This window comes from Aulostomus chinensis, chromosome 5 (genome assembly GCF_037954235.1).
Source record: "Aulostomus chinensis isolate RoL2024-O1b breed Wild chromosome 5, RoL_Achi_v1.0, whole genome shotgun sequence".
NCBI classification, from domain to species: domain Eukaryota; kingdom Metazoa; phylum Chordata; class Actinopteri; order Syngnathiformes; family Aulostomidae; genus Aulostomus; species Aulostomus chinensis.
Window position 1 is genome coordinate 10,851,039 of NC_141324.1, and position 24,681 is coordinate 10,875,719.

General features: G+C 45.6%; 1 protein-coding gene across 1 annotated transcript; it reads left to right on the forward strand.

Moving 5' to 3' along the window:
* Positions 1-710: 710 nt before the first annotated feature.
* LOC147261172 (myosin-7-like) lies at positions 711-19,115 on the forward strand. The gene is made up of 39 exons (XM_086203101.1): positions 711-739; positions 869-918; positions 1,039-1,257; positions 1,770-1,913; positions 2,625-2,781; positions 2,867-2,894; positions 3,003-3,108; positions 3,723-3,815; positions 3,899-3,962; positions 4,075-4,173; positions 4,262-4,365; positions 5,670-5,808; positions 5,886-6,004; positions 6,084-6,233; positions 6,350-6,520; positions 6,610-6,919; positions 7,008-7,087; positions 7,179-7,384; positions 7,563-7,686; positions 7,791-7,927; positions 8,023-8,278; positions 8,367-8,609; positions 8,714-8,890; positions 8,969-9,114; positions 9,200-9,290; positions 9,375-9,764; positions 10,936-11,062; positions 11,137-11,255; positions 11,333-11,529; positions 11,600-11,783; positions 14,560-14,725; positions 14,828-14,952; positions 15,070-15,378; positions 15,468-15,671; positions 15,815-16,111; positions 16,198-16,302; positions 18,485-18,580; positions 18,655-18,789; positions 18,989-19,115. Exons 3-39 carry the CDS (start codon positions 1,057-1,059, stop codon positions 19,007-19,009), a joined length of 5,820 nt encoding a protein of 1,939 aa, XP_086059227.1. The 5' UTR covers positions 711-739; positions 869-918; positions 1,039-1,056; the 3' UTR covers positions 19,010-19,115.
* The last annotated feature ends 5,566 nt before the right edge of the window (positions 19,116-24,681 follow it).

The window sequence follows — 24,681 nt, forward strand, 5'->3', positions numbered from 1 at the left end:
AGGATGGATACCCAGGTTTAACCAATTTAAGTCTCCTCACCTCTTCCTGCTGACAGGGAGGTGGAGAATGAGTGCCTGCTGTAGGGGGGGTTGGTTCAGGTCTAAGGGGTCCCTGTTCTAGGAGGAGTGGGAACCACCAGAAAGACTTATATGAGCTCAGATGCAAAAATCGAATTTCATTTTCGTTAAAATCACTGAGATAAACTCTTAATCAGTATTGACTTGTTTATTTAATCATTCTCCTTTGATACAGTGTGAAGGAGGTCGTGCTGGACTCTGGTTTCTGTCCATCACCAGTTGACCACCTCAGGAAGAATTTAGCATCAGGGTTGACAGGAGGGAAAAAGTGTGGCCACATTACTGATAGAGAGTCTTTGTGTTTTGGGTGAGTCACCGATGAGCTATGCAGGAGAGAGTTCCTGGCTCCGCTCCCAAAAAAACGCATTATTTGGATGTGAAAGGTGGAGACAAACGAGCAGAGAGGGCAGCCAGACACCACGAGGGCCATAAAGAGCGATGACAGTGATGGCGATTACCAAAAATGTGTGTGTGTGTGTGTGTGTGTGTGTGTGTGTGTGTGTGTGTGTGTGTGTGTGTGTGTGTGAGAGAGAGAGAGTGTGTGTGAGTGGTCGGGGTGGTGGCCTTGTAGGGCAGGGTTATCTGGGGTTATATATTTGATCCCTGCAGGTCCACATGCTGCTTCCTCTTCACCTGGCGTCTCCTCATCTCGTCGTCTTCGGTACTTACCGGTGTTGTGTTCCTCCTCATCTTACTAACAGGATTCACGTCCTTGTACATGTGGACCAACCAGCTGAACTTCAGGCATTCTGATATCACCTTTCAAGATTTTGTTCTCTTTCACCTGCAGGTGGATCTCTGAGTGGCACGGCCAAGTCTGAGCTCACCTGTCACCTGCTGGTAACATCTGCTGAACATTGCGTCTGTTCTCTGTAGCTCATCAACAGATCCTGGGTGGAAAGAGTCCGACTGGTGAGATGATGTGATAGTGACTGACACATTTGTCCTCATCTCCTCCAGTAAGTGAACTGTGCAGCCATGGGGGATGCAGAGATGGCTGTGTTCGGGGTGGCGGCTTCTTACCTGAGGAAGTCCGACCGAGAGCGTATGGAGGCCTCCACGCGCCCCTTCGACATCAAGAAGGAGTGCTTTGTCCCGGATCCAGTGGAGGAGTTTGTAAAGGCGACCATCAGCAGCCGGGATGGAGACAAGGTCACTGTGGAGACGCAGCACGGGAAGGTCAGACGTTCCCTTCAGAGTAACAGCATACTCTCATGACGGCTGCAAGGTTGAAAATACAAATTAATGCTGAACTACAAAGACAAGTGTAAGCATACCAGTGAAAATACTGCAAACGCTGTGATACCAGGAGAGCCAGAGGTAGGCAGCAGGCTGTTCATGCCTGGACCAAGACTCAGTCCTCTCTGTGGAAGGACCCTCTCCCGCTCTGCATCAGAGTGAGGAGCAAAAATACATTCTAGCGGTCACCCTACGAAAATCTGAGATGTGACAATGATGAAAAGGGAAGGAGCTCCAGTGGTGCCACGCCATCATGTTCACTGATGTGTTGGATCTGATGTGGAGTTTTGGGTAGCAGGTGATAATCCACCTCGCTGAGTGTTGATCCTTGAGCGGGTGCTAATAGAAGTTCCAATTACTGTGTATCTGCAGCCTCTGCAGCTGAGAGAAGCACAGCAGCACAGTACAGCACAACGGTCTGAATTAACCTTTTAAACAACATTTTTCCACAGACTCTGACTGTCAAAGACTCCCAGATTCTGCAACAGAACCCACCCAAGTTCGATAAGATCGAAGACATGGCCATGCTGACCTTCCTGCACGAGCCGGCGGTGCTGTTTAACCTCAAAGAGCGTTACGCAGCATGGATGATCTACGTGAGTATGAGTCACCAGCGTCCAAGTGAGTCCTCCTGTGGGCTGCTAACAGCAGGAGCCTTAAAAACACACGTGTGCAGCTACGAAGCAGATACAAGAACACACCATGACACTCAACTAAAACTGCAGTACGGTGTAGTTCACCTTCCCAGTCCTCACCAATAGGAGTATTCAGTTCACCATGAGGTTGTTCCCTCCTGCATCACCTCTTCGTGGCTCCAGCCACGTATATTTAGCTCAAAGCTAACGGAGACTGTTAGCTTCGGCAAACACTTTAACATCAAACTCAGTAACTCTACAGGTGGGCGGTATGACGTTATTCAAACGGCGGCACTAGACGGTTACTAGGACTCAGTCCTGGACATGTTGGAGAGGTTTCTGCTGGTCCACTGACCCAGCACCCGCGTGTCTATGTGAAGCCGCTGATCCAGCCGGTTTCAACCGGAGGATCAAATCTCGGCGTCGGCTTTGACTGAGCAGAATAGAGATCAAACTACCAGGAACACCTGAGAGGAACTCCAGACCACGAACACTTGTTCCCTACAAGTAGATCTGTAGAACGTGTGGAACTATGAGGATTGGTGATAGGTGTGTGTGTGTTTGTGTGTCTGTGTGTGTTTGTGTGTGTGTTTGTGTGTCTGTGTGTTTGTACGTGTGTGTGTGTTTGTATTTGTGTGCGTGTATGTGTGTGTGTGTATACGTGTGTGTCAGACCTACTCAGGGCTGTTCTGTGTCACCGTCAACCCCTACAAGTGGCTGCCAGTCTACAACCAGGAGGTGGTCGCTGCCTACAGAGGGAAGAAGAGGAGTGAAGCTCCTCCTCACATCTTCTCCATCTCTGACAACGCCTACCAGTACATGCTGTCAGGTGACGACCCTCGCCAGGCCTCTGGCACACACATATCAATGTGCTTAATTCTGGTGACAACAAAATTGAATCCTTTGTTTTGTAGATCGTGAAAACCAGTCCATTTTGATCACGTATGTATATTATTCTGTGTTTATGACATGATGATGGGGACAAACCAGTATGTACATACTGTGAAAGTAACCTTGTACATTCCTTCATCACCAATTTTGCCATCACAGCGGAGAATCCGGTGCAGGGAAAACCGTCAACACGAAGAGGGTCATCCAATATTTTGCAAGTATTGCAGCTGGAGGCATGAAAAAAGACCCCAATGCGAAAGACAAGGTACTCGACAGTATATATTCATTATATATACAGTGTACTTACACTATATCATATGTAGGAATTTATGAAGCTTTAAATAAGTGAGAACAACTATTACATGGATATAAAGCAAAATGTGTTGCAGCCAATTTCTCACTTTAACTAAAATTGAGCGGAAGTTTTTCTACTTCATTGTGTCGAGTGTATTTTATCAATACATTTCCCATCTATGTACAGTATACACTACTCCTACAGTGTATACTGTACACATGCACATATGTATTTTTTAGTATTTGACAATGTTGAACATTTTCCCCCTTTTTTATCAACCAGAAAGATCACTGTATATTCTAAAATGTACTACTACTACTACTGCTACTACTGTTAATAATAACCAAAGACAGAGTTCTTCTAGTGTCGATGTGTGGGTCTTGTACCCAACAGTATATTGTGTTGTTCCACGCACCCTCCAGTGTTTCTCCTCTCTGGTCTGATGTGAATTCGTATCAAAAAACTGTGCATTTTCCACATCGTGAGCTGGTTACAGCTGCACTCCTCCTGGTGTCACACCACTGGTGAGACACTGACCGTGTGATGCCACCAGGGGCCGCTGAAGTTGTGTTGCTGTGTGACAGGGCACCCTGGAGGACCAGATCATCCAGGCTAACCCTGCTCTGGAGGCCTTTGGGAATGCAAAGACCATCAGGAATGACAACTCCTCCAGATTTGTGAGTGCCAACTGTGAAATGTCAATTCAGCAAAAAAACAACGAGCGGGAGAATCAGATGCTAATGTATCTGTCCTTCCTCAGGGTAAATTCATCCGAATTCATTTTGATACCAGAGGAAAGTTAGCCTCTGCTGATATTGAAACATGTAAGAACAAACATTCTCCATAACGGCATTAATCATGTAAATATCATGAAAGTTTTGACAGCTTGTAGGTGGTGGAACTCAAGGCAGCATCTTCTCTCTCTCCATGTGACAGACCTTCTGGAGAAGTCTCGAGTGATCTTCCAGCTCAAGGCAGAGCGAGATTATCACATTTTCTACCAGATTCTGTCCAACAAGAAGCCTGAAATCCTGGGTCAGTACTGTTTACTTGCTGCTGCTTGGCTGATGAAGAAGTAAAAGACCAACCGAGTGAAAGAAGGGTCTCCATTTTCATCCCGCAGAGATGCTGTTGATCACAAATAATCCCTACGACTACGCCTTCATCTCTCAGGGGGAAACCCAAGTGGCCTCCATTGATGATGCAGAAGAATTGATGGCAACAGATGTTAGACTCCTTCTGACCTGTGCTTCTTTGTGATAACATTTGTAAAAAATTACAGTCAGTTAGAGTGACATTTAACCCAAAAAGTGTATTCAGCCTTCCAAGTATTCAGTAAGAGGATTCCTGAGGTCACGAAGATGTTCTTCCCTCCTGACTTGCTTCTTTCTGACTCCAGAATGGATAAAGAACCAGCCATGTACATTTAGCTTCCAACTAATGGAGACTGATAGAAAACAGCTAAACTGTCCAAAAACAAAATCCCCAGGTTGTCTGGTATAATCCAGATCATCTTAATCCAGACCAATGATCAGTGAAAATTTCAATAACAGACTATAACATTTCCAGTTCTGCTCTACTGTGAAGAAGCCTGATTAGTGGGACCATCTGGAAGTTCAAAACTATATTTAATCAGGAATATTATATCAGATAAAATATACCCAGTTTTAGTGATGGTGTTACTAAATTTAACGCTAGAGCTCAAGGATTAAGAAGACCTGGATTGTACCAGACGACCTGGAGAACTTGTAAACGAATGTTTTTGGACAGGGCGGCAGGGTGGAGCAGTGGTCCTCACTGTGGCCCCCCAGCAAGAAGGTTGTGGGTGGAGCCCCGGCTGCAGCACGGGGTCTTTCTGTGTGAGTCTCCATGTTCTCCCTGTTCCTGCGTGGGTTCTCTCTGGTACTCCAGCTTCCTCCACAGTCCAAAGACATCAAGAGGGGACCAGGTTAATCCAGACTCTAAATTGACCGTAGGCGTGGCTGGGAGAGCCAATGGTTGTCTGTCTCTAAGTGTTGGCCCTGCCATGGACTGGTGACCTGTCCGGGGGGGAAGGCTGCTGGGATAGGCTCCACCCCCACGACCCTCAACAGGAGAAGAGGGGGAAGATGGAGGGATGGATGGAAGGATGGATGGATGGAGGGATGGATGGATGGGTGGAGAGATGGATGGAAGGATAGATTGATGTTTTGGATAGTTTAGCTGTTGTTAGCCATCAGTCTCCATTAGCTGTCCATCCATTTTCTTCCGCTTATTCCTATTAAGGGTCGCGGGGGGGCTGGAGCCTATCCCAGCGGCTACGGGCAAGAGGCGGGGTTCACCCTGGACAGGTCGCAGTCTCCATTAGCTTCAAGCTAAATATATGTGGCTGGTTCTTCCTTCATTCTGTAGTCACTCAGAAATGTTGTAGGAGGGAAAAGCATCTGTGCTCAAGACTCCAATAAGTGAGTATTTGAAACGTTGAACAGGCTTTTCAAGCATCACTTTCAGGAGGATTATATAACCTAGTATTAACTTGTCTTTCCCCACAGAGCGCATTTGATGTGCTGGGCTTCACTCAAGAGGAAAAGAACTCTGTTTACAAGCTGACTGGCGCCATCATGCATCACGGTAACATGAAGTTCAAGCAGAAGCAGCGAGAGGAGCAGGCCGAGGCCGACGGCACTGAAGGTGAGGTAACTACAGCGTTGGCTCAGATTCTGACCTGAGAAAACGTGAACTTGACAGCTTATGCTTTTCCTCCTCAGATGCTGATAAAGCAGCTTTTCTGATGGGTCTGAATTCTGCTGACCTCATCAAAGGTCTCCTTCATCCCAGAGTCAAAGTAGGAAACGAGTGGGTTACCAAGGGACAAACTGTTGCTCAGGTGAGGGAATGCAAGTTTCGGCCTTGTTATGCACAGGGGAGGATATTGTATGAGGTTAAATAATTGGCCCGTTTTACAGGTGAACTATGCCGTCGGCGCTCTGTCCAAGGCTGTTTATGAGAAGATGTTTCTGTGGATGGTTGTGCGTATCAATCAGTCTCTGGAAACCAAGCAGCCTCGCCAGTACTTCATTGGTGTACTGGACATCGCTGGGTTCGAGATCTTTGACGTGAGTTCTTTCAATTATTTCTTGTAGAAGACGTCATTCTACTTCCTTGTTCAGGTACTTGCCCATAACAAAGAGATTACTGTGGAAATAAGTGTTGTGTTCTGTTTTCATGCCAGTTCAACACCTTTGAGCAGCTGTGCATCAACTTCACCAATGAAAAACTGCAACAGTTTTTCAACCACCACATGTTTGTACTGGAGCAGGAAGAGTACAAGAAAGAGGGAATTGAATGGACCTTCATAGACTTTGGTATGGACTTGCAGGCCTGCATAGACCTGATTGAAAAGGTGAGTGATGTGGCTGCTAAATGTCCGTACAAGAATGCGATGAATAACTATAAATATATTTTATAAGGCACATATTTTGTTCTCCTCAGCCAATGGGGATCATGTCCATCCTTGAAGAGGAGTGCATGTTCCCCAAAGCCAGTGATACCACCTTCAAAGCTAAGCTCTATGACAACCATCTGGGGAAGTCAGCCAACTTCCAGAAGCCCAGAATTGTCAAAGGGAAACCAGAGGCCCATTTTGCTCTCATGCACTATGCTGGGACTGTTGATTATAACATCAACAACTGGCTGGTGAAGAACAAGGACCCTCTGAATGAGACTGTCGTTGCACTCTACCAGAAATCTACTCTCAAGCTTTTGTCTATTCTGTTTGCGAATTACGCTGGAGCTGATTCAGGTACTCCCTTTGATGGATATTGTGTTTGTACTGTATAATTGTTTATTTGCTATGTTCCAACATGTTACACTCTAATTATTTTGAACAGTGATGGCTGATGGCACTGAAGGCAAAAAAGAGAAGAAAAGGAAGGGCTCTTCTTTTCAAACCGTGTCAGCCCTTCACAGGGTACTGTCGAATTGTTTTTGACCTTGGATGTACTGATCCAAAGCAGTAATAACTACCCCAATCTATATATGATGACTTATTTTTATTAAAGGAGAACCTGAACAAGCTGATGACCAACTTGAGGTCTACTCACCCTCACTTTGTACGCTGCATCATCCCCAATGAGACCAAGACTCCAGGGGCCATGGAGAACCCTCTGGTGATGCACCAGCTACGCTGTAACGGCGTTCTGGAGGGCATCAGGATCTGCAGAAAGGGCTTCCCAAACAGGATCCTCTATGGAGATTTCAAACAGAGGTATATTAAAATCAAGAATTAAAATGAAAACCCTTCTCTTCATCCACCCAAAGTCGTTCATGGTCAGGCACCAGCATCTTGAAGCTCTCTAATTAAATTGCCACAATTTTGGGATATTAATAAGTAAAATTGCTCAATAAATTAAATTGACTTGCCTTGATGTGAATTTATTCTACAGGTATCGTATTTTAAATCCTGCTGCCATCCCTGAGGGTCAGTTCATTGACAGCAGAAAGGGGGCTGAGAAACTTCTTGGGTCTCTGGACATTGATCACAATCAGTACAAGTTTGGACACACCAAGGTAATCTGTAACATTTAGGAACATGAACCATAAAACTTGATCCCAATAGATAGAACAAGGAAAAACAATAACTACATCCAAAAATCAATTGCTGATTTTGCCAGGTGTTCTTCAAAGCTGGATTGTTGGGTCTTCTTGAGGAAATGAGAGATGAGCGTCTCTCCAAAATCATCACTGCCATTCAGGCCAGATCCCGGGGGCTTTTGTCTCGTATTGAGTATCAGAAGATGGTGGAACGAAGGTACTTTTTACAATTATAGTTGATCATCTTTGTCTTTTAGGATTCAAAGATGTACATGTTATAAATGATTGCATTTTGTTGAAAATATCTGGCAGGGATGCTCTACTGGTAATCCAATGGAACATCCGTTCATTCATGGGGGTCAAGAATTGGCCCTGGATGAAGCTGTTCTTCAAGATCAAACCTCTGCTGAGATCTGCTGAGGCAGAGAAGGAGATGGCCAACATGAAGGAAGAATTCCTGAAGTTAAAAGAAGCTTATGCCAAATCTGAAGCCCGTAGGAAGGAACTAGAAGAGAAAATGGTTTCTCTTCTCCAAGAGAAGAATGACCTGCAGCTGCAAGTTCAAGCGGTGAGAACAGCACTAAGCCCACTTTAGTTTTTCGATGACAGCATCATCAGTCTATCCGCTAACACTGATGGCAATAACTATTTGGCAGGAGCAAGATAATTTGTGTGACGCTGAAGAAAGATGCGAAGGTCTGATCAAAAACAAAATCCAGCTGGAGGCAAAAGCTAAAGAGCTGACAGAGAGACTGGAGGATGAGGAGGAGATGAATGCAGAACTGACGGCGAAGAAGAGGAAACTGGAGGACGAGTGCTCTGAGCTGAAGAAAGACATTGATGACTTGGAGTTAACTCTGGCTAAAGTGGAGAAAGAGAAACATGCCACTGAGAACAAGGTGTGAAAACTGCATTACTTCTAGGGCCCTCAATATCCAGTGTGTAAACAAGAAGCATGTTGGTTTGCCTTGCTTGTTTATTATACTCATTTCCTAATTTTCAGGTGAAGAACTTGGTGGAGGAAATGGCTGCCCTGGATGAAATCATTGCCAAGTTGACCAAGGAGAAGAAAGCCTTACAGGAAGCTCATCAGCAAACGCTGGATGACCTGCAGAGTGAAGAAGACAAAGTCAACACTCTGACCAAGGCCAAGGCTAAGCTGGAGCAGCAAGTGGATGATGTAAGAATCCATATCAAATGAACTTTGGAGATATTGTTGTTTTTAATAGATTTTACAATTATTCGTGTTTTCATTAAGCTTGAAGGATCTCTTGAGCAAGAGAAGAAGATTCGAATGGATCTCGAGAGAGCGAAGAGGAAGCTGGAGGGAGACTTGAAGCTGACTCTGGAAACTGTCATGGATTTAGAAAATGACAAACAGCAGTTGGAGGAGCGTTTGAAAAAGTAAACATTAAGTGATGCGTGGTTTGGTCAACAGTTATTCTCTGTCATTGTAACTGGTTTATCCTGACACTGAATTCTTTTGCAGGAAAGACTTTGAGATCAACCAGCTGAATGGTAAAATTGAGGATGAGCAGACCATTATCATTCAACTGCAGAAGAAGCTTAAAGAGCTGCAGGTAAAAAAAATTGCCTTCCATGTTGAAATGAAGACAGTTCCTCAAGTATGAAGTACTTCAGGTTTCATGGTGTTTTGACTCAAGGCGCGTGTAGAGGAGCTGGAGGAGGAGCTGGAGGCTGAGCGAGCAGCCCGGGCCAAGGTGGAGAAGCAGAGAGCAGACTTGGCCAGAGAGTTGGAGGAGATCAGTGAGAGGCTGGAGGAGGCTGGTGGAGCCACGACGGCCCAGATTGAGATGAACAAGAAGAGAGAGGCTGAGTTCCAGAAACTCCGCAGAGACCTGGAAGAGGCCACTCTGCAACATGAAGCCACGGCTGCCACACTGAGGAAGAAACAAGCTGACAGTGTTGCTGACCTGGGGGAGCAGATTGACAACCTGCAGAGGGTCAAGCAGAAACTGGAGAAGGAGAAGAGCGAGCTCAGACTGGAACTGGATGATGTGGTTTCAAACATGGAACATATCGTGAAAGCAAAGGTTTGTGCATCTGAATGCAAATTTTCACTCTGATGGAACCAGCTGATGAATTGGCTGTTTTTGAATTGACTTCAGTTAAATCTTAACAGGGGTTGTTGCGTCCATCCATCCATTCACACATCCATCCATCTATCATCCGTCCGTCCACCCACCCTTCCATCCATCCATTCACACATCCATCCATCTATCATCCGTCCGTCCACCCACCCATCCATCCATCCATTCACACATCCATCCATCCATCATCCATCAGTCCACCCATCCATCCATCATCCATCCATCCATCCTTCCATCCATCCATCCATCACCCACCCATCAACCCATCTATCCATCTATTCATCCATCCATCCATCCACCCGGCCATCCACCCACCCATCCATCCATCCATCACCCACCCATCAACCCATCTATCCATCTATTCATCCATCCATCCATCCATCACCCACCCATCAACCCATCTATCATCTTTTCATCCATCCATCATCCATCCCTCCATGTTCCCCCTCTTCTCCTGTTGAGGGTGGTGGGGGTGGAGCCTATCCCAGCAGCCTTCCCCCTGGACAGGTCACCAGTCCATGGCAGGGCCAACACATAGAGACAGACAATCATTGGCTCTCCCAGCCACGCCTACGGTCAATTTAGAGTCTGGATTAACCTGGTCCCCTCTTGATGTCTTTGGACTGTGGAGGAAGCTGGAGTACCAGAGAGAACCCACGCAGGAACAGGGAGAACATGGAGACTCACTCAGAAAGACCCCGTGCTCCAGCTGGGGCTCCACCCACAACCTTCTTGCTGGGGGGCCACAGTGAGGACCACTGCTCCACCGGGCCACCTCATGGTGTACCCACTCTGATAAATAACTGGATCAAACATATACCATGTGACAAACATTTAAACCAGTTTGCTCTGTGGTGCTGCTTTTAAAGGGTAAAAGGCAGGAAAAGAAAACACATATGCTAATATAATAATGGAACATCAGTATTGATATATCATGAGATCAATACAATATTGATAGATTGTGTGTATCTGTTCTTGTGCATTTTGTTGGTGAAAATTATCTAAGATAATATGTTTGAGAGTAGATTTTAGTCCGCTTGCTTTTATTGCTGCTGGATATGTTGATTAAGAATGACAATGTTTCTGCACTCTATACTGTATGTTCATCTTATAGACTTATTTGGAGAAGACCTCAAGAACCTTGGAGGATCAAATGAATGAATACAGGAATAAGTGTGAAGAAAATCAAAGATCACTAAATGACTACACCACACAGAAAGCCAAGCTTCAAGCTGAAAACGGTGTGTATCATCCTTGTTCAGAATCATAAAACTTTAATGAATTAATATATAAAATATTATTTTTACCATTCCAGATGAGCTTTCCAGACAGTTGGAAGAGAAAGAATCACTTATTTCACAGCTGACTAGAGGAAAGAATTCCTACAACCAGCAACTTGAAGATCTGAAAAGACAACTGGAGGAGGAAGTCAAGGTACGAAAAGCCCTAGATGGCTTTGATTCTTGTAATTTCCAGCAAAGAAATAATCCACATTTCCTGAATGCCATCAGGCCAAGAATGCTTTAGCCCATGCAGTGCAGTCTGCTCGCCACGACTGCGACCTGCTCAGAGAGCAGTATGAGGAGGAGCAGGAGGCCAAGGCTGAACTGCAGCGCAGCATGTCCAAGGCCAACTCTGAGGTGGCTCAGTGGAGAACCAAGTATGAAACTGACGCCATCCAGAGGACTGAAGAACTGGAGGAGGCCAAGTAAGTCACAGCTACTCTCACTTGTCAAAGTTTGACAGCAGTTCACTACATAAATTCCATGATCATCCAGGAAGAAGCTGGCTCAGCGTCTGCAGGACGCCGAGGAGGCTGTAGAAGCGGTGAATGCTAAATGTTCCTCTCTGGAGAAGACCAAACACAGACTGCAGAATGAGATTGAAGATCTCATGGTGGATGTGGAGAGGTCGAATGCTGCTGCTGCTGCTCTGGACAAGAAGCAAAGAAACTTTGACAAGGTGTAACACTGGCTACACTTACATGCACACTGACATACCACTATTAATTTGAAAATTATAATATTCCTAATTGACATGGGTCATGCGAATGACCTATTCTGGTTTGATTTTTGGAGTCTGGTCTTTTCTGAATATAGCATTGTCCTATTAAGACATATGAGATATGCTGATCTTTATAGTCAGTATACAGTATATGTTTCACGTCGGGTTTTTACAGCAGTTTTAAAACTTGCGGTACACCGTGTCTTGCTCGTTAACGGCCAGCTGCCCAAATGTATGGAGTTGTATTAGTGAGCGAGCAGTGGGACTTGTGCAACGTTACACTTTTTATTTCAAACACAAAATATTCATCGAAGCAAACAAGAAAATTGTCCTGCAGTCGTTCAGTGTCTGCTCCCTCAACATCCCATCTGTGCTCTCACTTCCATCAGCTCAATATGTTGACACTCAATGTGGAGCAAAATTCAGCCTTGCTTCTCTGACATGAGTTTGGCCACTGGATCATCTGTTCTTTAAGAACAGGAATCTGCAAGTATTGTCCCCACAGACAAATGCCCCGGAACTTGTCCCCACTTTGCTGTATAATCCCAAAATTCACCACAAGCTGAGATGTTGCTTCATGAGATATACTGTAACCGAGGTTTTGGAGATGTGAAACCCTAACATCATTGATTAAGAACTCCCGGCTATGACAGGTTTCTAGCATGCCCAAAGCTGATCCACACTCCTGATGACTAATAGGGCTGTAGTGATACACTAATCTTGCGATATGATGCACGATATTCGTCTCACAATATATATATATATATATATATATATATATATATATATATATATCACGATAGTCGTCTCGCGATACAAAATATATCACGATAGTCGTCTCACAATACGATATATATCACGATAGTCGTCTCACAATACGGTATATATCAAGATAGTCGTCTCGCGATACGATATATACATATCACAACAGTTGTCTCACGATATGATATACATATCACGATCGTCGTCTCACGATATGATATATATATATATATATCACGATCGTCGTCTCGCGATACGATATATATATGTCACGACAGTCGTCTCACAATACGATATATATCACGATAGTCGTCTCACGATACGGTATATGTATCACGATAGTCGTCTCGCGGTACGATATATAGATCACGACAGTTGTCTCACGATACGATATACATATCACGATCGTCGTCTCACGATACGATATATATATCACAATATTCGTCTCACGATATGATATATATCATGATAGTCGTCTCACGATACGATATATATATCACGATAGTTGTCTCACGATACGATTCGCTACACTTACATGCTTTTCTGGAAGGTGTTCAAGGACAAAGTGATTTTGGTGACATCTTGTGAGTTCCGTTGACTTGGATTGAATGAACTGAACTGAAAGCATCAAGTACACAACATGAGGCTCTGACTGGCAGCTCACAAATGCTGGACAAAATGAATCAAAGATGTGGTGAGAAAATTAGTGTCATTTTTTAAAACTGAGTGCAAATTGTAGCTTTCAAGCTTTAGAAAAGTGAGGTGAACATTGAGAGTTAAAGTGCAGCCAGTGGCCTTCTTAGGCAGCGTTTTAGCTTGATACTGAACATAGGAGGGAGCTGCTAGCCAGTCCAGCCACCAGCTTCACCAGAAATAAACGATGGCAGCCAATAATTCAATTGACAGGTGACAGTAGCATAGCGGGGCTCCATCGCGTTCACCAGGCGCCTAAAGTCGGTGTTTGCCACCACCCAATAAGCTCTCAAATCCTGACTAATAAAGCAGCAATGGACTCCATCATTTTCTGTGACCTCGGTGAAGACGATGGGAACTTGTGGCAACAACCGCCATCACTGTCCAGCGTGGTTTGTGTGGGGTCGCGCCTCAGCTTTGTGGGCTCAGTCTCAGTTAGCATTTCCTTGTCCGGTGGTGACGTTTTAGGAGGGCTCGCAGGTTGGTGGTACTTCCAGGGTACTTCACGTTTGTGTGACTCAGCTCACAAACCGCCACACTTTTGTCTGAATCGTAACTGTCCTTTTTGTCTTTGAACCAAAATGCTCCCACACATCTGCGTTTAAGCCTGCAGGCGCTGGCTTTATACTCACCGCCATTCTCCTGAATGTCTCAGCTGTAACCTGATGAGAAAGGCGTAGTCGTCTGGGTAACTAGAAATGCTCTACAGCGACACCAGTGGCTGGCAGATAGAACTGCTCTTCCTGCAAAGTGCTGGACATGAGGGATTGAAATGGGGGTCAATGTATCGATATTCATGGCTGAAAAATCGATACTCTGAGGAAACTATCAATAAATGTCACAGGATCAATAAAACTGCTCAGCACTAATGACTAGGCAATTGGCAACCACAATCCCCTATGGCTGTGGCCGCCACAGGGCCGCTGTGCTTGGCCCCCATTAGTTTCGACACATGACTGACAGATCAGCTACGAGCGCACAAACAAGGGACTGTGTGACACAAGCAATAATCAGCTGGTCCTCCACGATCTGGAGAAGCAACTTCAAACCAATCTGCTTCAAGCTCATTTCTCACTCAAAGCTGAGAAATTCCAATTGGTGCAGTGATGTGGAGCATCAGTCACACCAAGAACATTGCATATTCCCACCACCCAACAGGAAGAATTGGCTCCATGGAGGGTGTAAACACAACACTGTAGCATGGAGCATCTTGATTCCACCAACTGTGGACAGCTTGATCTGGAAACGCGAGATCTTACAACTTCCTTCAAATGTCCAGGTTCTGTCTGAGTGGAAGCAGAAGTATGAGGAGTCTCAGTGTGAGCTGGAAGGCTCTCAGAAGGAAGCCAGAGCTCTGAGCACTGAGCTCTTCAAACTGAAGAACTCTTATGAAGAATCTCTGGACCAGTTAGAGACCATAAAACGAGAGAACAAGAACCTTCAGGGTAAGATATCAGTCAGTGTGTCTTGGCAGGAAATAACAGTACACACAGCATGTGATTGAGTTTTCAAATAACCAAATGAATGCAAACTTCTTCTACACACAGAGGAAATTTCTGACCTCACTGAGCAACTTAGTGAGGGAGGAAAAACTATTCATGAATTGGAAAAAGTTCGTAAGCAGCTGGAGCAGGAAAAGAGTGAGATTCAGTCTGCCCTTGAGGAAGCTGAGGTAGGACCAACATTCACAGGAGCCTCAGTGTCCATGGTGTTGTTACAAAGCTGTTTTAACATACCACCATTGTTGTAAAATCAAGCAACTGATCCAACCAGTCTGTGTCTGTCACAGGCCTCCCTTGAGCACGAGGAGGGCAAGATTCTGAGAGCCCAGCTGGAATTCAACCAAATCAAGGCAGAGATGGAGCGCAAAGTAGCTGAGAAAGACGAGGAGATGGAGCAGTGCAAGAGGAACCAGCAGAGGACCATCGACAACCTGCAGAGTTCTCTTGAGGCTGAGTGCCGCAGCAGGAACGAGGCCCTCCGTCTGAAGAAAAAGATGGAGGGCGACCTGAATGAGATGGAGATCCAGTTAAGCCAGGCCAACAGGCAGGCAGCTGAGGCCCAGAAACAACTGAAGTCCGTTCACGCACATCTGAAGGTAAAGTGGGGAGAGAAACTGACCTGCTATGGACGGTTCCAATTCAGAGTGATGCTCAACATTAATGAGGTGAATTTCCTCCCATTCAGGATTGCCAGATTCAGCTGGATGAGTCTGTTCGGGCCAATGATGATCTTCGAGAGAACATTGCCATTGTGGAGAGACGCAACAACCTGCTGCAAGCTGAACTGGAGGAACTGAGGGCTGCTCTGGAGCAAACAGAGAGAAGCAGGAAACTTGCTGAGCAAGAGCTGCTGGATGTTAGCGAGAGGGTGCAGCTTCTGCACTCCCAGGTCGGACACAGAGAACACTCTCAATCCCACTTCACTCTCAGATGGTCTTGGATATTGTAAAGAACTCACAAGTTCTACTTTTCTGAAGTTCAGCAAACATATTTTCTCTGATTCTTCCATCTGTTGTCCTAAAAAATATCCAGAACACGGGTCTGATAAACCAGAAGAAGAAACTGGAGGCTGATGCGTCCCAGCTTCAGACTGAGGTGGAGGAAGCAGTTCAGGAGTGCAGGAATGCTGAGGAGAAGGCCAAGAAGGCCATTACTGATGCTGCCATGATGGCAGAGGAGCTGAAGAAAGAACAGGACACCAGCGCTCACCTGGAGCGCATGAAGAAGAACATGGAGCAAACCATCAAAGACCTGCAGCACCGTCTGGATGAAGCTGAGCAGATCGCCATGAAGGGAGGGAAGAAGCAGGTGCAGAAGCTGGAGGCCAGGGTGAGTGTTCCTAGGTTATTTTTGGTAGAAATAACATGAATGAAAAATATTTTGAAATTTATTTGCAAAGTGTTGTCCCCGACCAGGTGAAGGAGCTGGAAAATGAGGTGGAAATGGAGCAGAAGAAAAGCAACGAGGCCATCAAAGGGGTCCGGAAATACGAGCGCCGCATCAAGGAACTCACCTATCAGGTTGCCACTGGTAGCTTGTAAACTCTAATATCCATGTAAATCCTAGAGGGAGTATTTGTAAGCACCCAAATGAGTCAACGCCGGCCCATCTTGTCTCATCATACAACTTTTTGAAGAAGCAAAATGGCTGTGGTCTGAATAGAAAGCTTTCATTCTCAAAAGTGCTGAGCAAAGTTCAGCACGTTCTGTTGCTCACTCACGAACCTCTGGAATGCCTCACATACTGGATCTGGGATGAAACCCAGCCAGCTGTTACGTGTGGGTGGTGATGGGTGAAGTAGACCCAAATGCAGACTGTAGGATGGTGCACAAAAAGAGTTTTTATTGATTCACGGGGTGACTTGAGACGAGGAGGCTTGTCTCATCATACAACTTTTTGAAGAAGCAAAATGGCTGTGGTCTGAATAGAAAGCTTTCATTCTCAAAAGTGCTGAGCAAAGTTCAGCACGTTCTGTTGACAAATTCAACGTTTTAACACTGACATTCCAAAAGATGTGGCAAATGTACATAGAGTAGTAGTACAACAACAGCAGTATTACCTTTATTTCTCTTTCCTGGATGAGAGTACTCTTTGCTTAGCTGCTGAGCCTTGCGCTGGAGTGATGATTGATCCACTGAAACTAATTCCTGTCATTTATGAATAGAATGTTTCTCTGTAAGAATGATTTCATTCAATTTTTGTATGTACACGAAAATAGGCCTAATAACTGAAACTTCTTCGTGAAAAAACAAAACAAATGTGTGAAAACTTAAGATGGATATCAGTAAATAAAACAGAGCAGCTGTAAATGTCAGAAATGTTGATGTAGATACTGCCTATGGATGTGCAAAGGGAGATTCTACAACTTGGTTGAGTGGTGGCTGTGATAGAGGGCCGTGCCAGAGCTGCACTCATGATGTAGCGTGGGCAAACGTTTCATTCTGTAGAACAGAATGTTTCCTGGAACTCCTCTTACGATGCTAGTGTCACACTCAGTCCTGTGACTGGTAAAGAGCGTTTAACCCACACATTGTCGTCGAAGATTTAGCATTTTGAGGGTAACTAGAGTGTGTGGATTGTAAAATACAAATGACTAGTTCATGGGTGGCTCGGCGGAGCAGTGGTCCTCACTGTGGCCCCAGCAAAAAGGTTGTGGGTGGAGCCCCGGTTGGAGCACGGGGTCTTTCTGGGTGAGTCTCCATGTTCTCCCTGTTCCTGCTGGGTTCTCTCTGGTACTCCAGCTTCCTCCACAGTCCAAAGACATCAAGAGGGACCAGGTTAATCCAGACTCTAAATTGACCGTAGGCGTGGCTGGGAGAGCCAATGGTTGTCTGTCTCTATGTGTTGGCCCTGTGATGGACTGGTGACCTGTCCAGGGGGAAGGCTGCTGGGATAGGCTCCACCCCCACCACCCTGAACAGGAGAAGAGGGATGGATGGAAGGAGGGATGGATGATGGATGGAGGGATGGAAGGATGGATGATGGATGGATGGATGGATGGATGGATGATGGATGGAGGGATGGATGGATGGTTTAATGGATGGAGGAATGGATGGATGGAGGAATGGATGGATGGATGGATGGAGGGATGGATGGATGGTTGAATGGATGGAGGGATGGATGGTTGGATGGTAAATGGACTCAGTTTTATAGAGCACTTTTCTACCTGAGCGGTACTCAAAGCTCTTTATAGTGTCGTCTCATTCACCCATTCACACACACACTGATGGTGGAGCTGCCATGCAAGGCACCAACCTGCTCATCAGGAGAAATTATGGGTTCAGTATCTTGCTCAAGGACACTTTGACATGGTCACCGGGGTCAGCGATCGAACCAGCGACCCTTTGGTTGCTAGACGGCCTCTCTACCCCTGAGCTATGCCGCCCTTATGGATGGATGGATGGATGATTGAATGGATGGAGGGATGGATGGATGGATGGATGGAGGGATGGATGGATGGATGGATGAATGGTTGAATGGATGGAGGAGGGATGGATGGATGAATGGTTGAATGGATGGAGGGAGGGATGGATGGATGGATGGATGGTTGAATGGATGGAGGGAGGGATGGATGGATGGATGAATGGTTGAATGGATGGAGGGAGGGATGGATGGATGACTGTTCATGCTGATAACTTGCCTTTAACTGTGTTTTCAGGACACATGAATGAGGAACTTAACTCTTAACTCTTATTTTGACAGACTGAGGAGGATCGCAAAAACATTGCTCGACTCCAAGATCTGGTGGACAAGCTGCAGCTCAAAGTGAAGGCCTACAAGAGATCTGCTGAAGAGGCTGTATGTGTGGAGGCGTCAAGTCTTTGTGTCATTGTCCCATTTTACACCCAACTAACTTAATTTTACCTGAACAGGAGGAACAAGCCAACGTTCATCTGGGAAAGTTCCGCAAGCTGCAGCACGAGTTAGATGAGGCTGAAGAGCGTGCGGACATCGCTGAGTCTCAGGTCAACAAGCTGCGTGCTAAGAGCCGTGATGTCGGGCCCAAGGTTTGAAGCATGAACCCACTGCTCTCTTGGCTGCATTTAATCTGGATGATGCTCTGCAACCTCATGATTAGCATAAATATGTGCCATGTTAAATGGTTATTCTGATTATGAATATGTTGCTTTGAGGTACTAAAACAGTACTAATCTGAAGCCCTAAAGCTGTTTCTCTTGTTTTCTCCAACCTCCCCGACTCCAACAGAAAGGCTTTGATGAGGAGTGAAGCTTTGGGGTCTGCAGAAAACCTTGTGCCTGCTGTGTGAAGTAGATCCCCTCAAACGTTACTCTTCACCACCTGTAGTGCTTAATAAAATCTCATTTGTCATTGCAAAACAATTGTACCCTTTTTTTTTTTGGAATGAGCGTCTTCATCAGACATTTGTCATGTCATCATGTCATCATGTAAATTCACACAAACACACAGATATATGAAGTATCTACTCATCGTATGGCTCCTTTTGACACGTGTGTGATGGGTCTGATAAGACTCTGGTGATGGGGGCAACTTAACCGGCTCAGTTCCCCGTCAGAGTTCACCATCCAAGCCAACAGCCTCAATTAAAAGTCCATAGATTTGAGGTTTTAACACCTACAAAAGATATTTAATATACATAAAGAGTAGTAGTAGTAGTAGTACACCAAGAGGAGCAGTATTACCCTCCCCTTTCCTGGGATTGAATCCTGTTCCATGAACATGGAAGACAGCCCTCTGGGAGGAAGCCTTTGGTGTGTTTTGACCGGCACAACCACATAACTTGTTAGTGACAGGTGTCACAGGTTTACCTGCCAGAAATCCTTCAAGCAAAATTTCCCCGTGTGCTGTGTGAACTTGGCTGTAGCTGGCCTGCGTGTTTGTCATGGAGGCTAGCAGCTTGTGACTGCATTAGCTGCTACCAACATTGCGCTGACAAATCCCTTGGGTTGAGTTGCATGGAAGGTATTTTAGGAATCAAGTTTTTACAGGGAAGAACTTTTACAAGTGGATCTGTTTGATTCTGTTGCATCAGTTTTGCCCGAGCAGGACAAAGACATGTCTGACGATCAAAAAGTGTGGATAAAGTGACAGTTAAAATAGAGAAAGATAAATTAAATGTCAGGGTCTTAAAATAGAGAACACAAAGCCCAAGAGCCGGGGCCTCAAGGTCAGCAACAATAAGCCAGCGCTCACTGTCAGGCATCCAGTAATACCAGACATAATCGCAGGCAGCTGCTCAGCGAGTCCCCTCAAGTCCGCCTGTTTGTCCAAATGGAGAAAAAACCCAGGAAAAACAAATTACAGCACCGTGTTTCTTTCATTTCCATTAGGGTGCTCCTTAAAACCCCTGTGAGCCACATGTTAAATGGATTAGTACTAGGATACTCCGACTGGAGGTATTTAGTAGTCAGTGTATCACTCAAAGTAATGACCAGTACAGAGGCATGCAGGGAAATGGTACCTTTCCAGTCAGTTCCCTGGTGTCAGTTCCTTACCCAGTTCCTCGGTGCTGGTATCAGTTCCTTACCCTGTTCCTCGGTGCTGGTGTCAGTACCTTACCCTGTTCCTTGGTGCTGGTGTCAGGGCCTTAAGTCCACTGCTGGAGACTACAATGATTTGAGGGGAGTAGACGGAGACCCCAGAGGCCCTTAGAGTGTTATCCGGGGAGTTCGTCTCCTCTCTGATTACAGGTCACGTCATGAAGTCCCTCGAGGGACAGACAGGTATCTGTAGGCTAATGAAAACACGTTCACACCTCTGCAGAAAGAGCCGCAGCGCGCATGACGTGTTGAGGATTATCTGCATGGCTGGCAGTATAACGGGCTGCCGCAGCTGCAGTCCTGGCTATGTTTAACACCTCCAACACTGCACACTGGTCTCAGCGCAGCAGATAAATGCGATCATACAAAAGTATAATATTTTAGTTTGATTTTGAAATGCAGAGTGAGGAAGTGGGATTTCAAGATCAGGACCAGTTTTTGAAGTGCTATGGACACATTGGCCTCACACACAGAAACAAAATGAAGTATTTCAAGTGTCCAGCAGCAACAGTGACTCGCACAACCTCTCTGCAGAAATACACACTACTTCTACTGCTCCAAGTATTTGGTCCAGTTATATTCACTATGCACCAGTTACATTGTACAACAGGGAGCAAAACCAGATAAGTAATTCAGTGCCATTGATTATAGAAAACCCACACAAAAGAGATAAAAGCACAGATATTTGAACTGCGGTGTGAATCTGCTCCAGCCATGACTGATGGAGTTTCTATAGATTTCCCCTAAAATGGTCAGTGAGTAAATGAGGGGTTGGCTCTAAAGCAAGTTGAACACAAAAAAACAAAACAATAGAGGAAGAAGTCAAATCAGAGGAGTGGTTGGTTCCTGGTCCGGACTGCTGTAGCAGCACTGCAGTTATGTTGTTGAGTACTGCATCTACATACTTGTTAATGTGGTCTATGAGGTGACAACGTATATTTGACATAAACAAAACAGTTTCTCCCGTAAGGTCACTGATATCATCACTTGGTGTTTAGTGTGTGGGGGTGTCATGGAATCTCTCACTTCCAGTTGGCACGGTGACGCCGGCTGTCAGGAACAGGGAAGTTATCTGAATGGAAATAATCTGAGCACTTGTCATCAGCTGTTGACCCTCCTTTTATCTCTTGACCTTTGGAGGGGCTGTGATTGTTGGTGCCAGTGACTGGCTCTGCATTACAGCTGCTATGTATGCATGTTGTATACATTCATGTCTGAAAATTCAAAATGATTCATGGTGATTAAAATAGGGGTCAGTCAATAAAATGTAAAACAAACAGTACATGGAGCTTGAGAGGCGAGAGGCTCGCCTGCGGGGCCAGTAGACCTGGACAGGCAATGCTGAGGCTGAGCGTGGTGCCGTGGTTCTACCTGTCCCTCTACCTGTCAATCTCGGGATATTAGTTGTCTGCTGTGGGCAGAGGCAGAAGCTGGAGGTCCAACTGGCTGCTCTTCTCAATCAGTGTCAGTTTCCTGCAGGAATTTCACACAGTTATCTTTGTCCAAAGACACAATGCTGTGTCAACAGCCCCAGGGAGCAGCGTTTGCTGGCTGCTGCCTGATAATGGGTGGAAGCTTCCCTGCTGACCTTGGCATCACATTGGAGCATGTCACGCTGGCACAGTCCTCTATTGTGTGTCATCATAACTGCCATCCATGGATCTCAAGCATGTCACCTGTGGAAGACCTCTGTCTCTGTTGTCTCACACTTGTCGCCTGGGTAATCTCTCAGACTAACGTTCTGTATTTAGACTGACCCACTCGGTATCTGATGCTCCTCTCCCTTACATTAAACTAAACACAACATGTTACCAACGGCATGAAAGCCCTGGGAGTAATTGAAACCCATTCAACACATAACTTCTCTTCAACATCCCCCAGATATTTTCTGCTTTTAGAAAAACAAAACAAAACAGTAGTGGTCATTTGTGAACCAAACACACAAAGCAACATAAAAAGAGCCCTAAAATACAGAAATTACTTCCCATTGTTGAATTCCCTCCAAATGTTATTTTCCCTTCAGCATCACTTCTTTGGGACTCCAGAATGCAGAAAGAGCCAGCCACATATTAAGCGTGTAGCTAATGTAGCTATGCTAAAAGCAGCAAAACTGTCCACAATGTCTTTTTACTGGCTCTCCAGGTCATCTGGTATAGTCCAGGTCTCCTTAATCCAGATGAAGGATCAGAGATCCACCAACACTAAGAGAAAAAAACCCATTCACAGTAGTACAGCACCAAAGAGTTATTGTTTGTTTTTAAGTCATGACATTTATCAAGGCGGCCCGGTGGAGCAGTGGTCCTCCCTGTGGCCCCCCAGCAAGAAGGTTGTGGGTGGAGCCCCGGCTGGAGCACGGGGTCTTTCTGGGTGGAGTCTCCATGTTCTCCCTGTTCCTGCTGGGTTCTCTCTGGTACTCCAGCTTCCTCCACAGTCCAAAGACATCAAGAGGGGACCAGGTTAATCCAGACTCTAAATTGACCGTAGGCGTGGCTGGGAGAGCCAATGGTTGTCTGTCTCTATGTGTTGGCCCTGCCAAGGACTGGTGACCCGTCCAGGGGGAAGGCTGCTGGGATAGGCTCCACCCCCACCACCCTGAACAGGAGAAGAGGGGGAACATGGATGGATGGAGGGGTGGATGGATGGAGGGGTGGATGGATGTATGGATGGATGGATGAGGGATGGATGGGTGGACAGGTGTACAGGTGGGTGGATGGGTAGGTGGATGGATGGATGGATGTATGGATGGGTGGATGGATGATGATGGATGGATGGATGCATTGAGGGATAAATGGATGGATGAATGAATGAATGGATGGATGGATAGGTGGACGGGTGGATGGATGGGTGGGTGGATGGATGGATGGATGGATGGAGAGATGGATGTATGGATCGCTGGATGGATGGATGGTTGAATGGATGGAGGGATGGATCAGATCCACCAGTAAACACCAGACCGGTGGATGTTGGAGGTTCAGTTCTACATCAGATCCACCAGTAAACACCAGACCGGTGGATGGTGGAGGTTCAGTTCTACATTAGATCCACCAGTAAACACCAGACCGGTGAAAGGTGGAGGTTCAGTTCTACATCAGATCCACCAGTAAACACCCGACCGGTGGATGTTGGAGGTTCAGAGGAAGGCTGGATCTCATGAGTAGAAGTTGCCCAGCCCCTGTGCTAGCTTTCATTCGCCTCCATGTCCCTCGAAAAGGACTTATGGATGAAACTGAAACACACAGATAAACACCAGAGCACTGAAGTCTTGAGGAAAGCAAGGAGGATGGAAGTAGGGATTGAACCCGCAACACTTTGGTTGCAGGACAGCCACCTCTGTGCCACACTGCCCTTCATATTATTTCTTTTGTATTAAATCAAGGGTAACAAAATAAAATGACAAAAAAATAAATTCTGATCATCCGCAATTCATAATGTAAATAATGCGGCGCGTTGGTGCTGCGCCAACATGTTCAACTGCTTTGCTGCTGCATTTCTCCAAAATGTGGTGGTGTTGTCATGATGAAGGACTGTAAAAATCTTAAGTTTTGTAACGGAGGAAAATATACTCACTCGGCCTTGGAACAGAACAGAGATGCTTTATTCGTCTACCTGAGCGAACACTGCATACATCCATTTCCTGTTGCCTCCTTAATAATAAGAGCACATTTGCCTACATCATTATTCGACAGCTAAAAAATAATCTGTTGACTTTAGTTTTCGATGAATAGTTTGTTTCGTTATTGTCTCATTGGCGTCTTATATGAAACGGCAACAACGCACAGTTTAGTGGACAAACTTGTTTAAACTCATACAGTGTACTTTTAGTGGGCTCGTTAAACCTTTGATGACGAATCTCTTAGAATTGCCTCTTATTTTTGAGTTTTGACAGTGTCTGTGACCTTCGTTTCCTACTCGTGATTGTGACTGTTAGCTTTTGGATTTTAAATGCTCCAGACATTGAGTGCTGCTGGGCTAGTTTATGTCAAGGAGATGTCCCGTGTGAGTGTGATTCTGCATGGATCCTCCAGCTGTGACGCTATTTTGAGGCGTATTCATTTAGGTAGGACAAAGCAGGGCATCGCTGAAGGCCTCAGCGGGAAATTCGCAGCCCACCAGTGAGTTTTAGATGGACTGTATGTTTGTCCATGACCCACACGTTTAATTTGTACAGTTTTTGACGACAGAATAGTATGAATAGTAATGATGATTGTGTTTAGTGAAAGTCTGTGGTCGAGTCGGACCAGTCTTTGCTCTGAGGGGATGCTTCTGTGAGAGACCATTGTTCCTCTAACAGAAGCTCAGTTAAGGGATGATGGGAGAGGAATTCCTCCCAGTGTCTATTTAGAGATGCAGAGTCGTGTTCCCTGGCTGCTTGAGGATACC

What these genes read in the sequence shown, in the direction of transcription:
- LOC147261172 (XM_086203101.1), top strand. Translation starts at nt 1,057, where the DNA reads ATGGGGGATGCAGAGATGGCTGTGTTCGGGGTGGCGGCTTCTTACCTG. An exon ending in ACCCCAATGCGAAAGACAAG is followed by an intron (nt 3,109 to 3,722) that starts GTACTCGACAGT and finishes GCTGTGTGACAG; the next exon opens with GGCACCCTGGAGGACCAGAT. An exon ending in CCGTTCACGCACATCTGAAG is followed by an intron (nt 15,379 to 15,467) that starts GTAAAGTGGGGA and finishes CCTCCCATTCAG; the next exon opens with GATTGCCAGATTCAGCTGGA.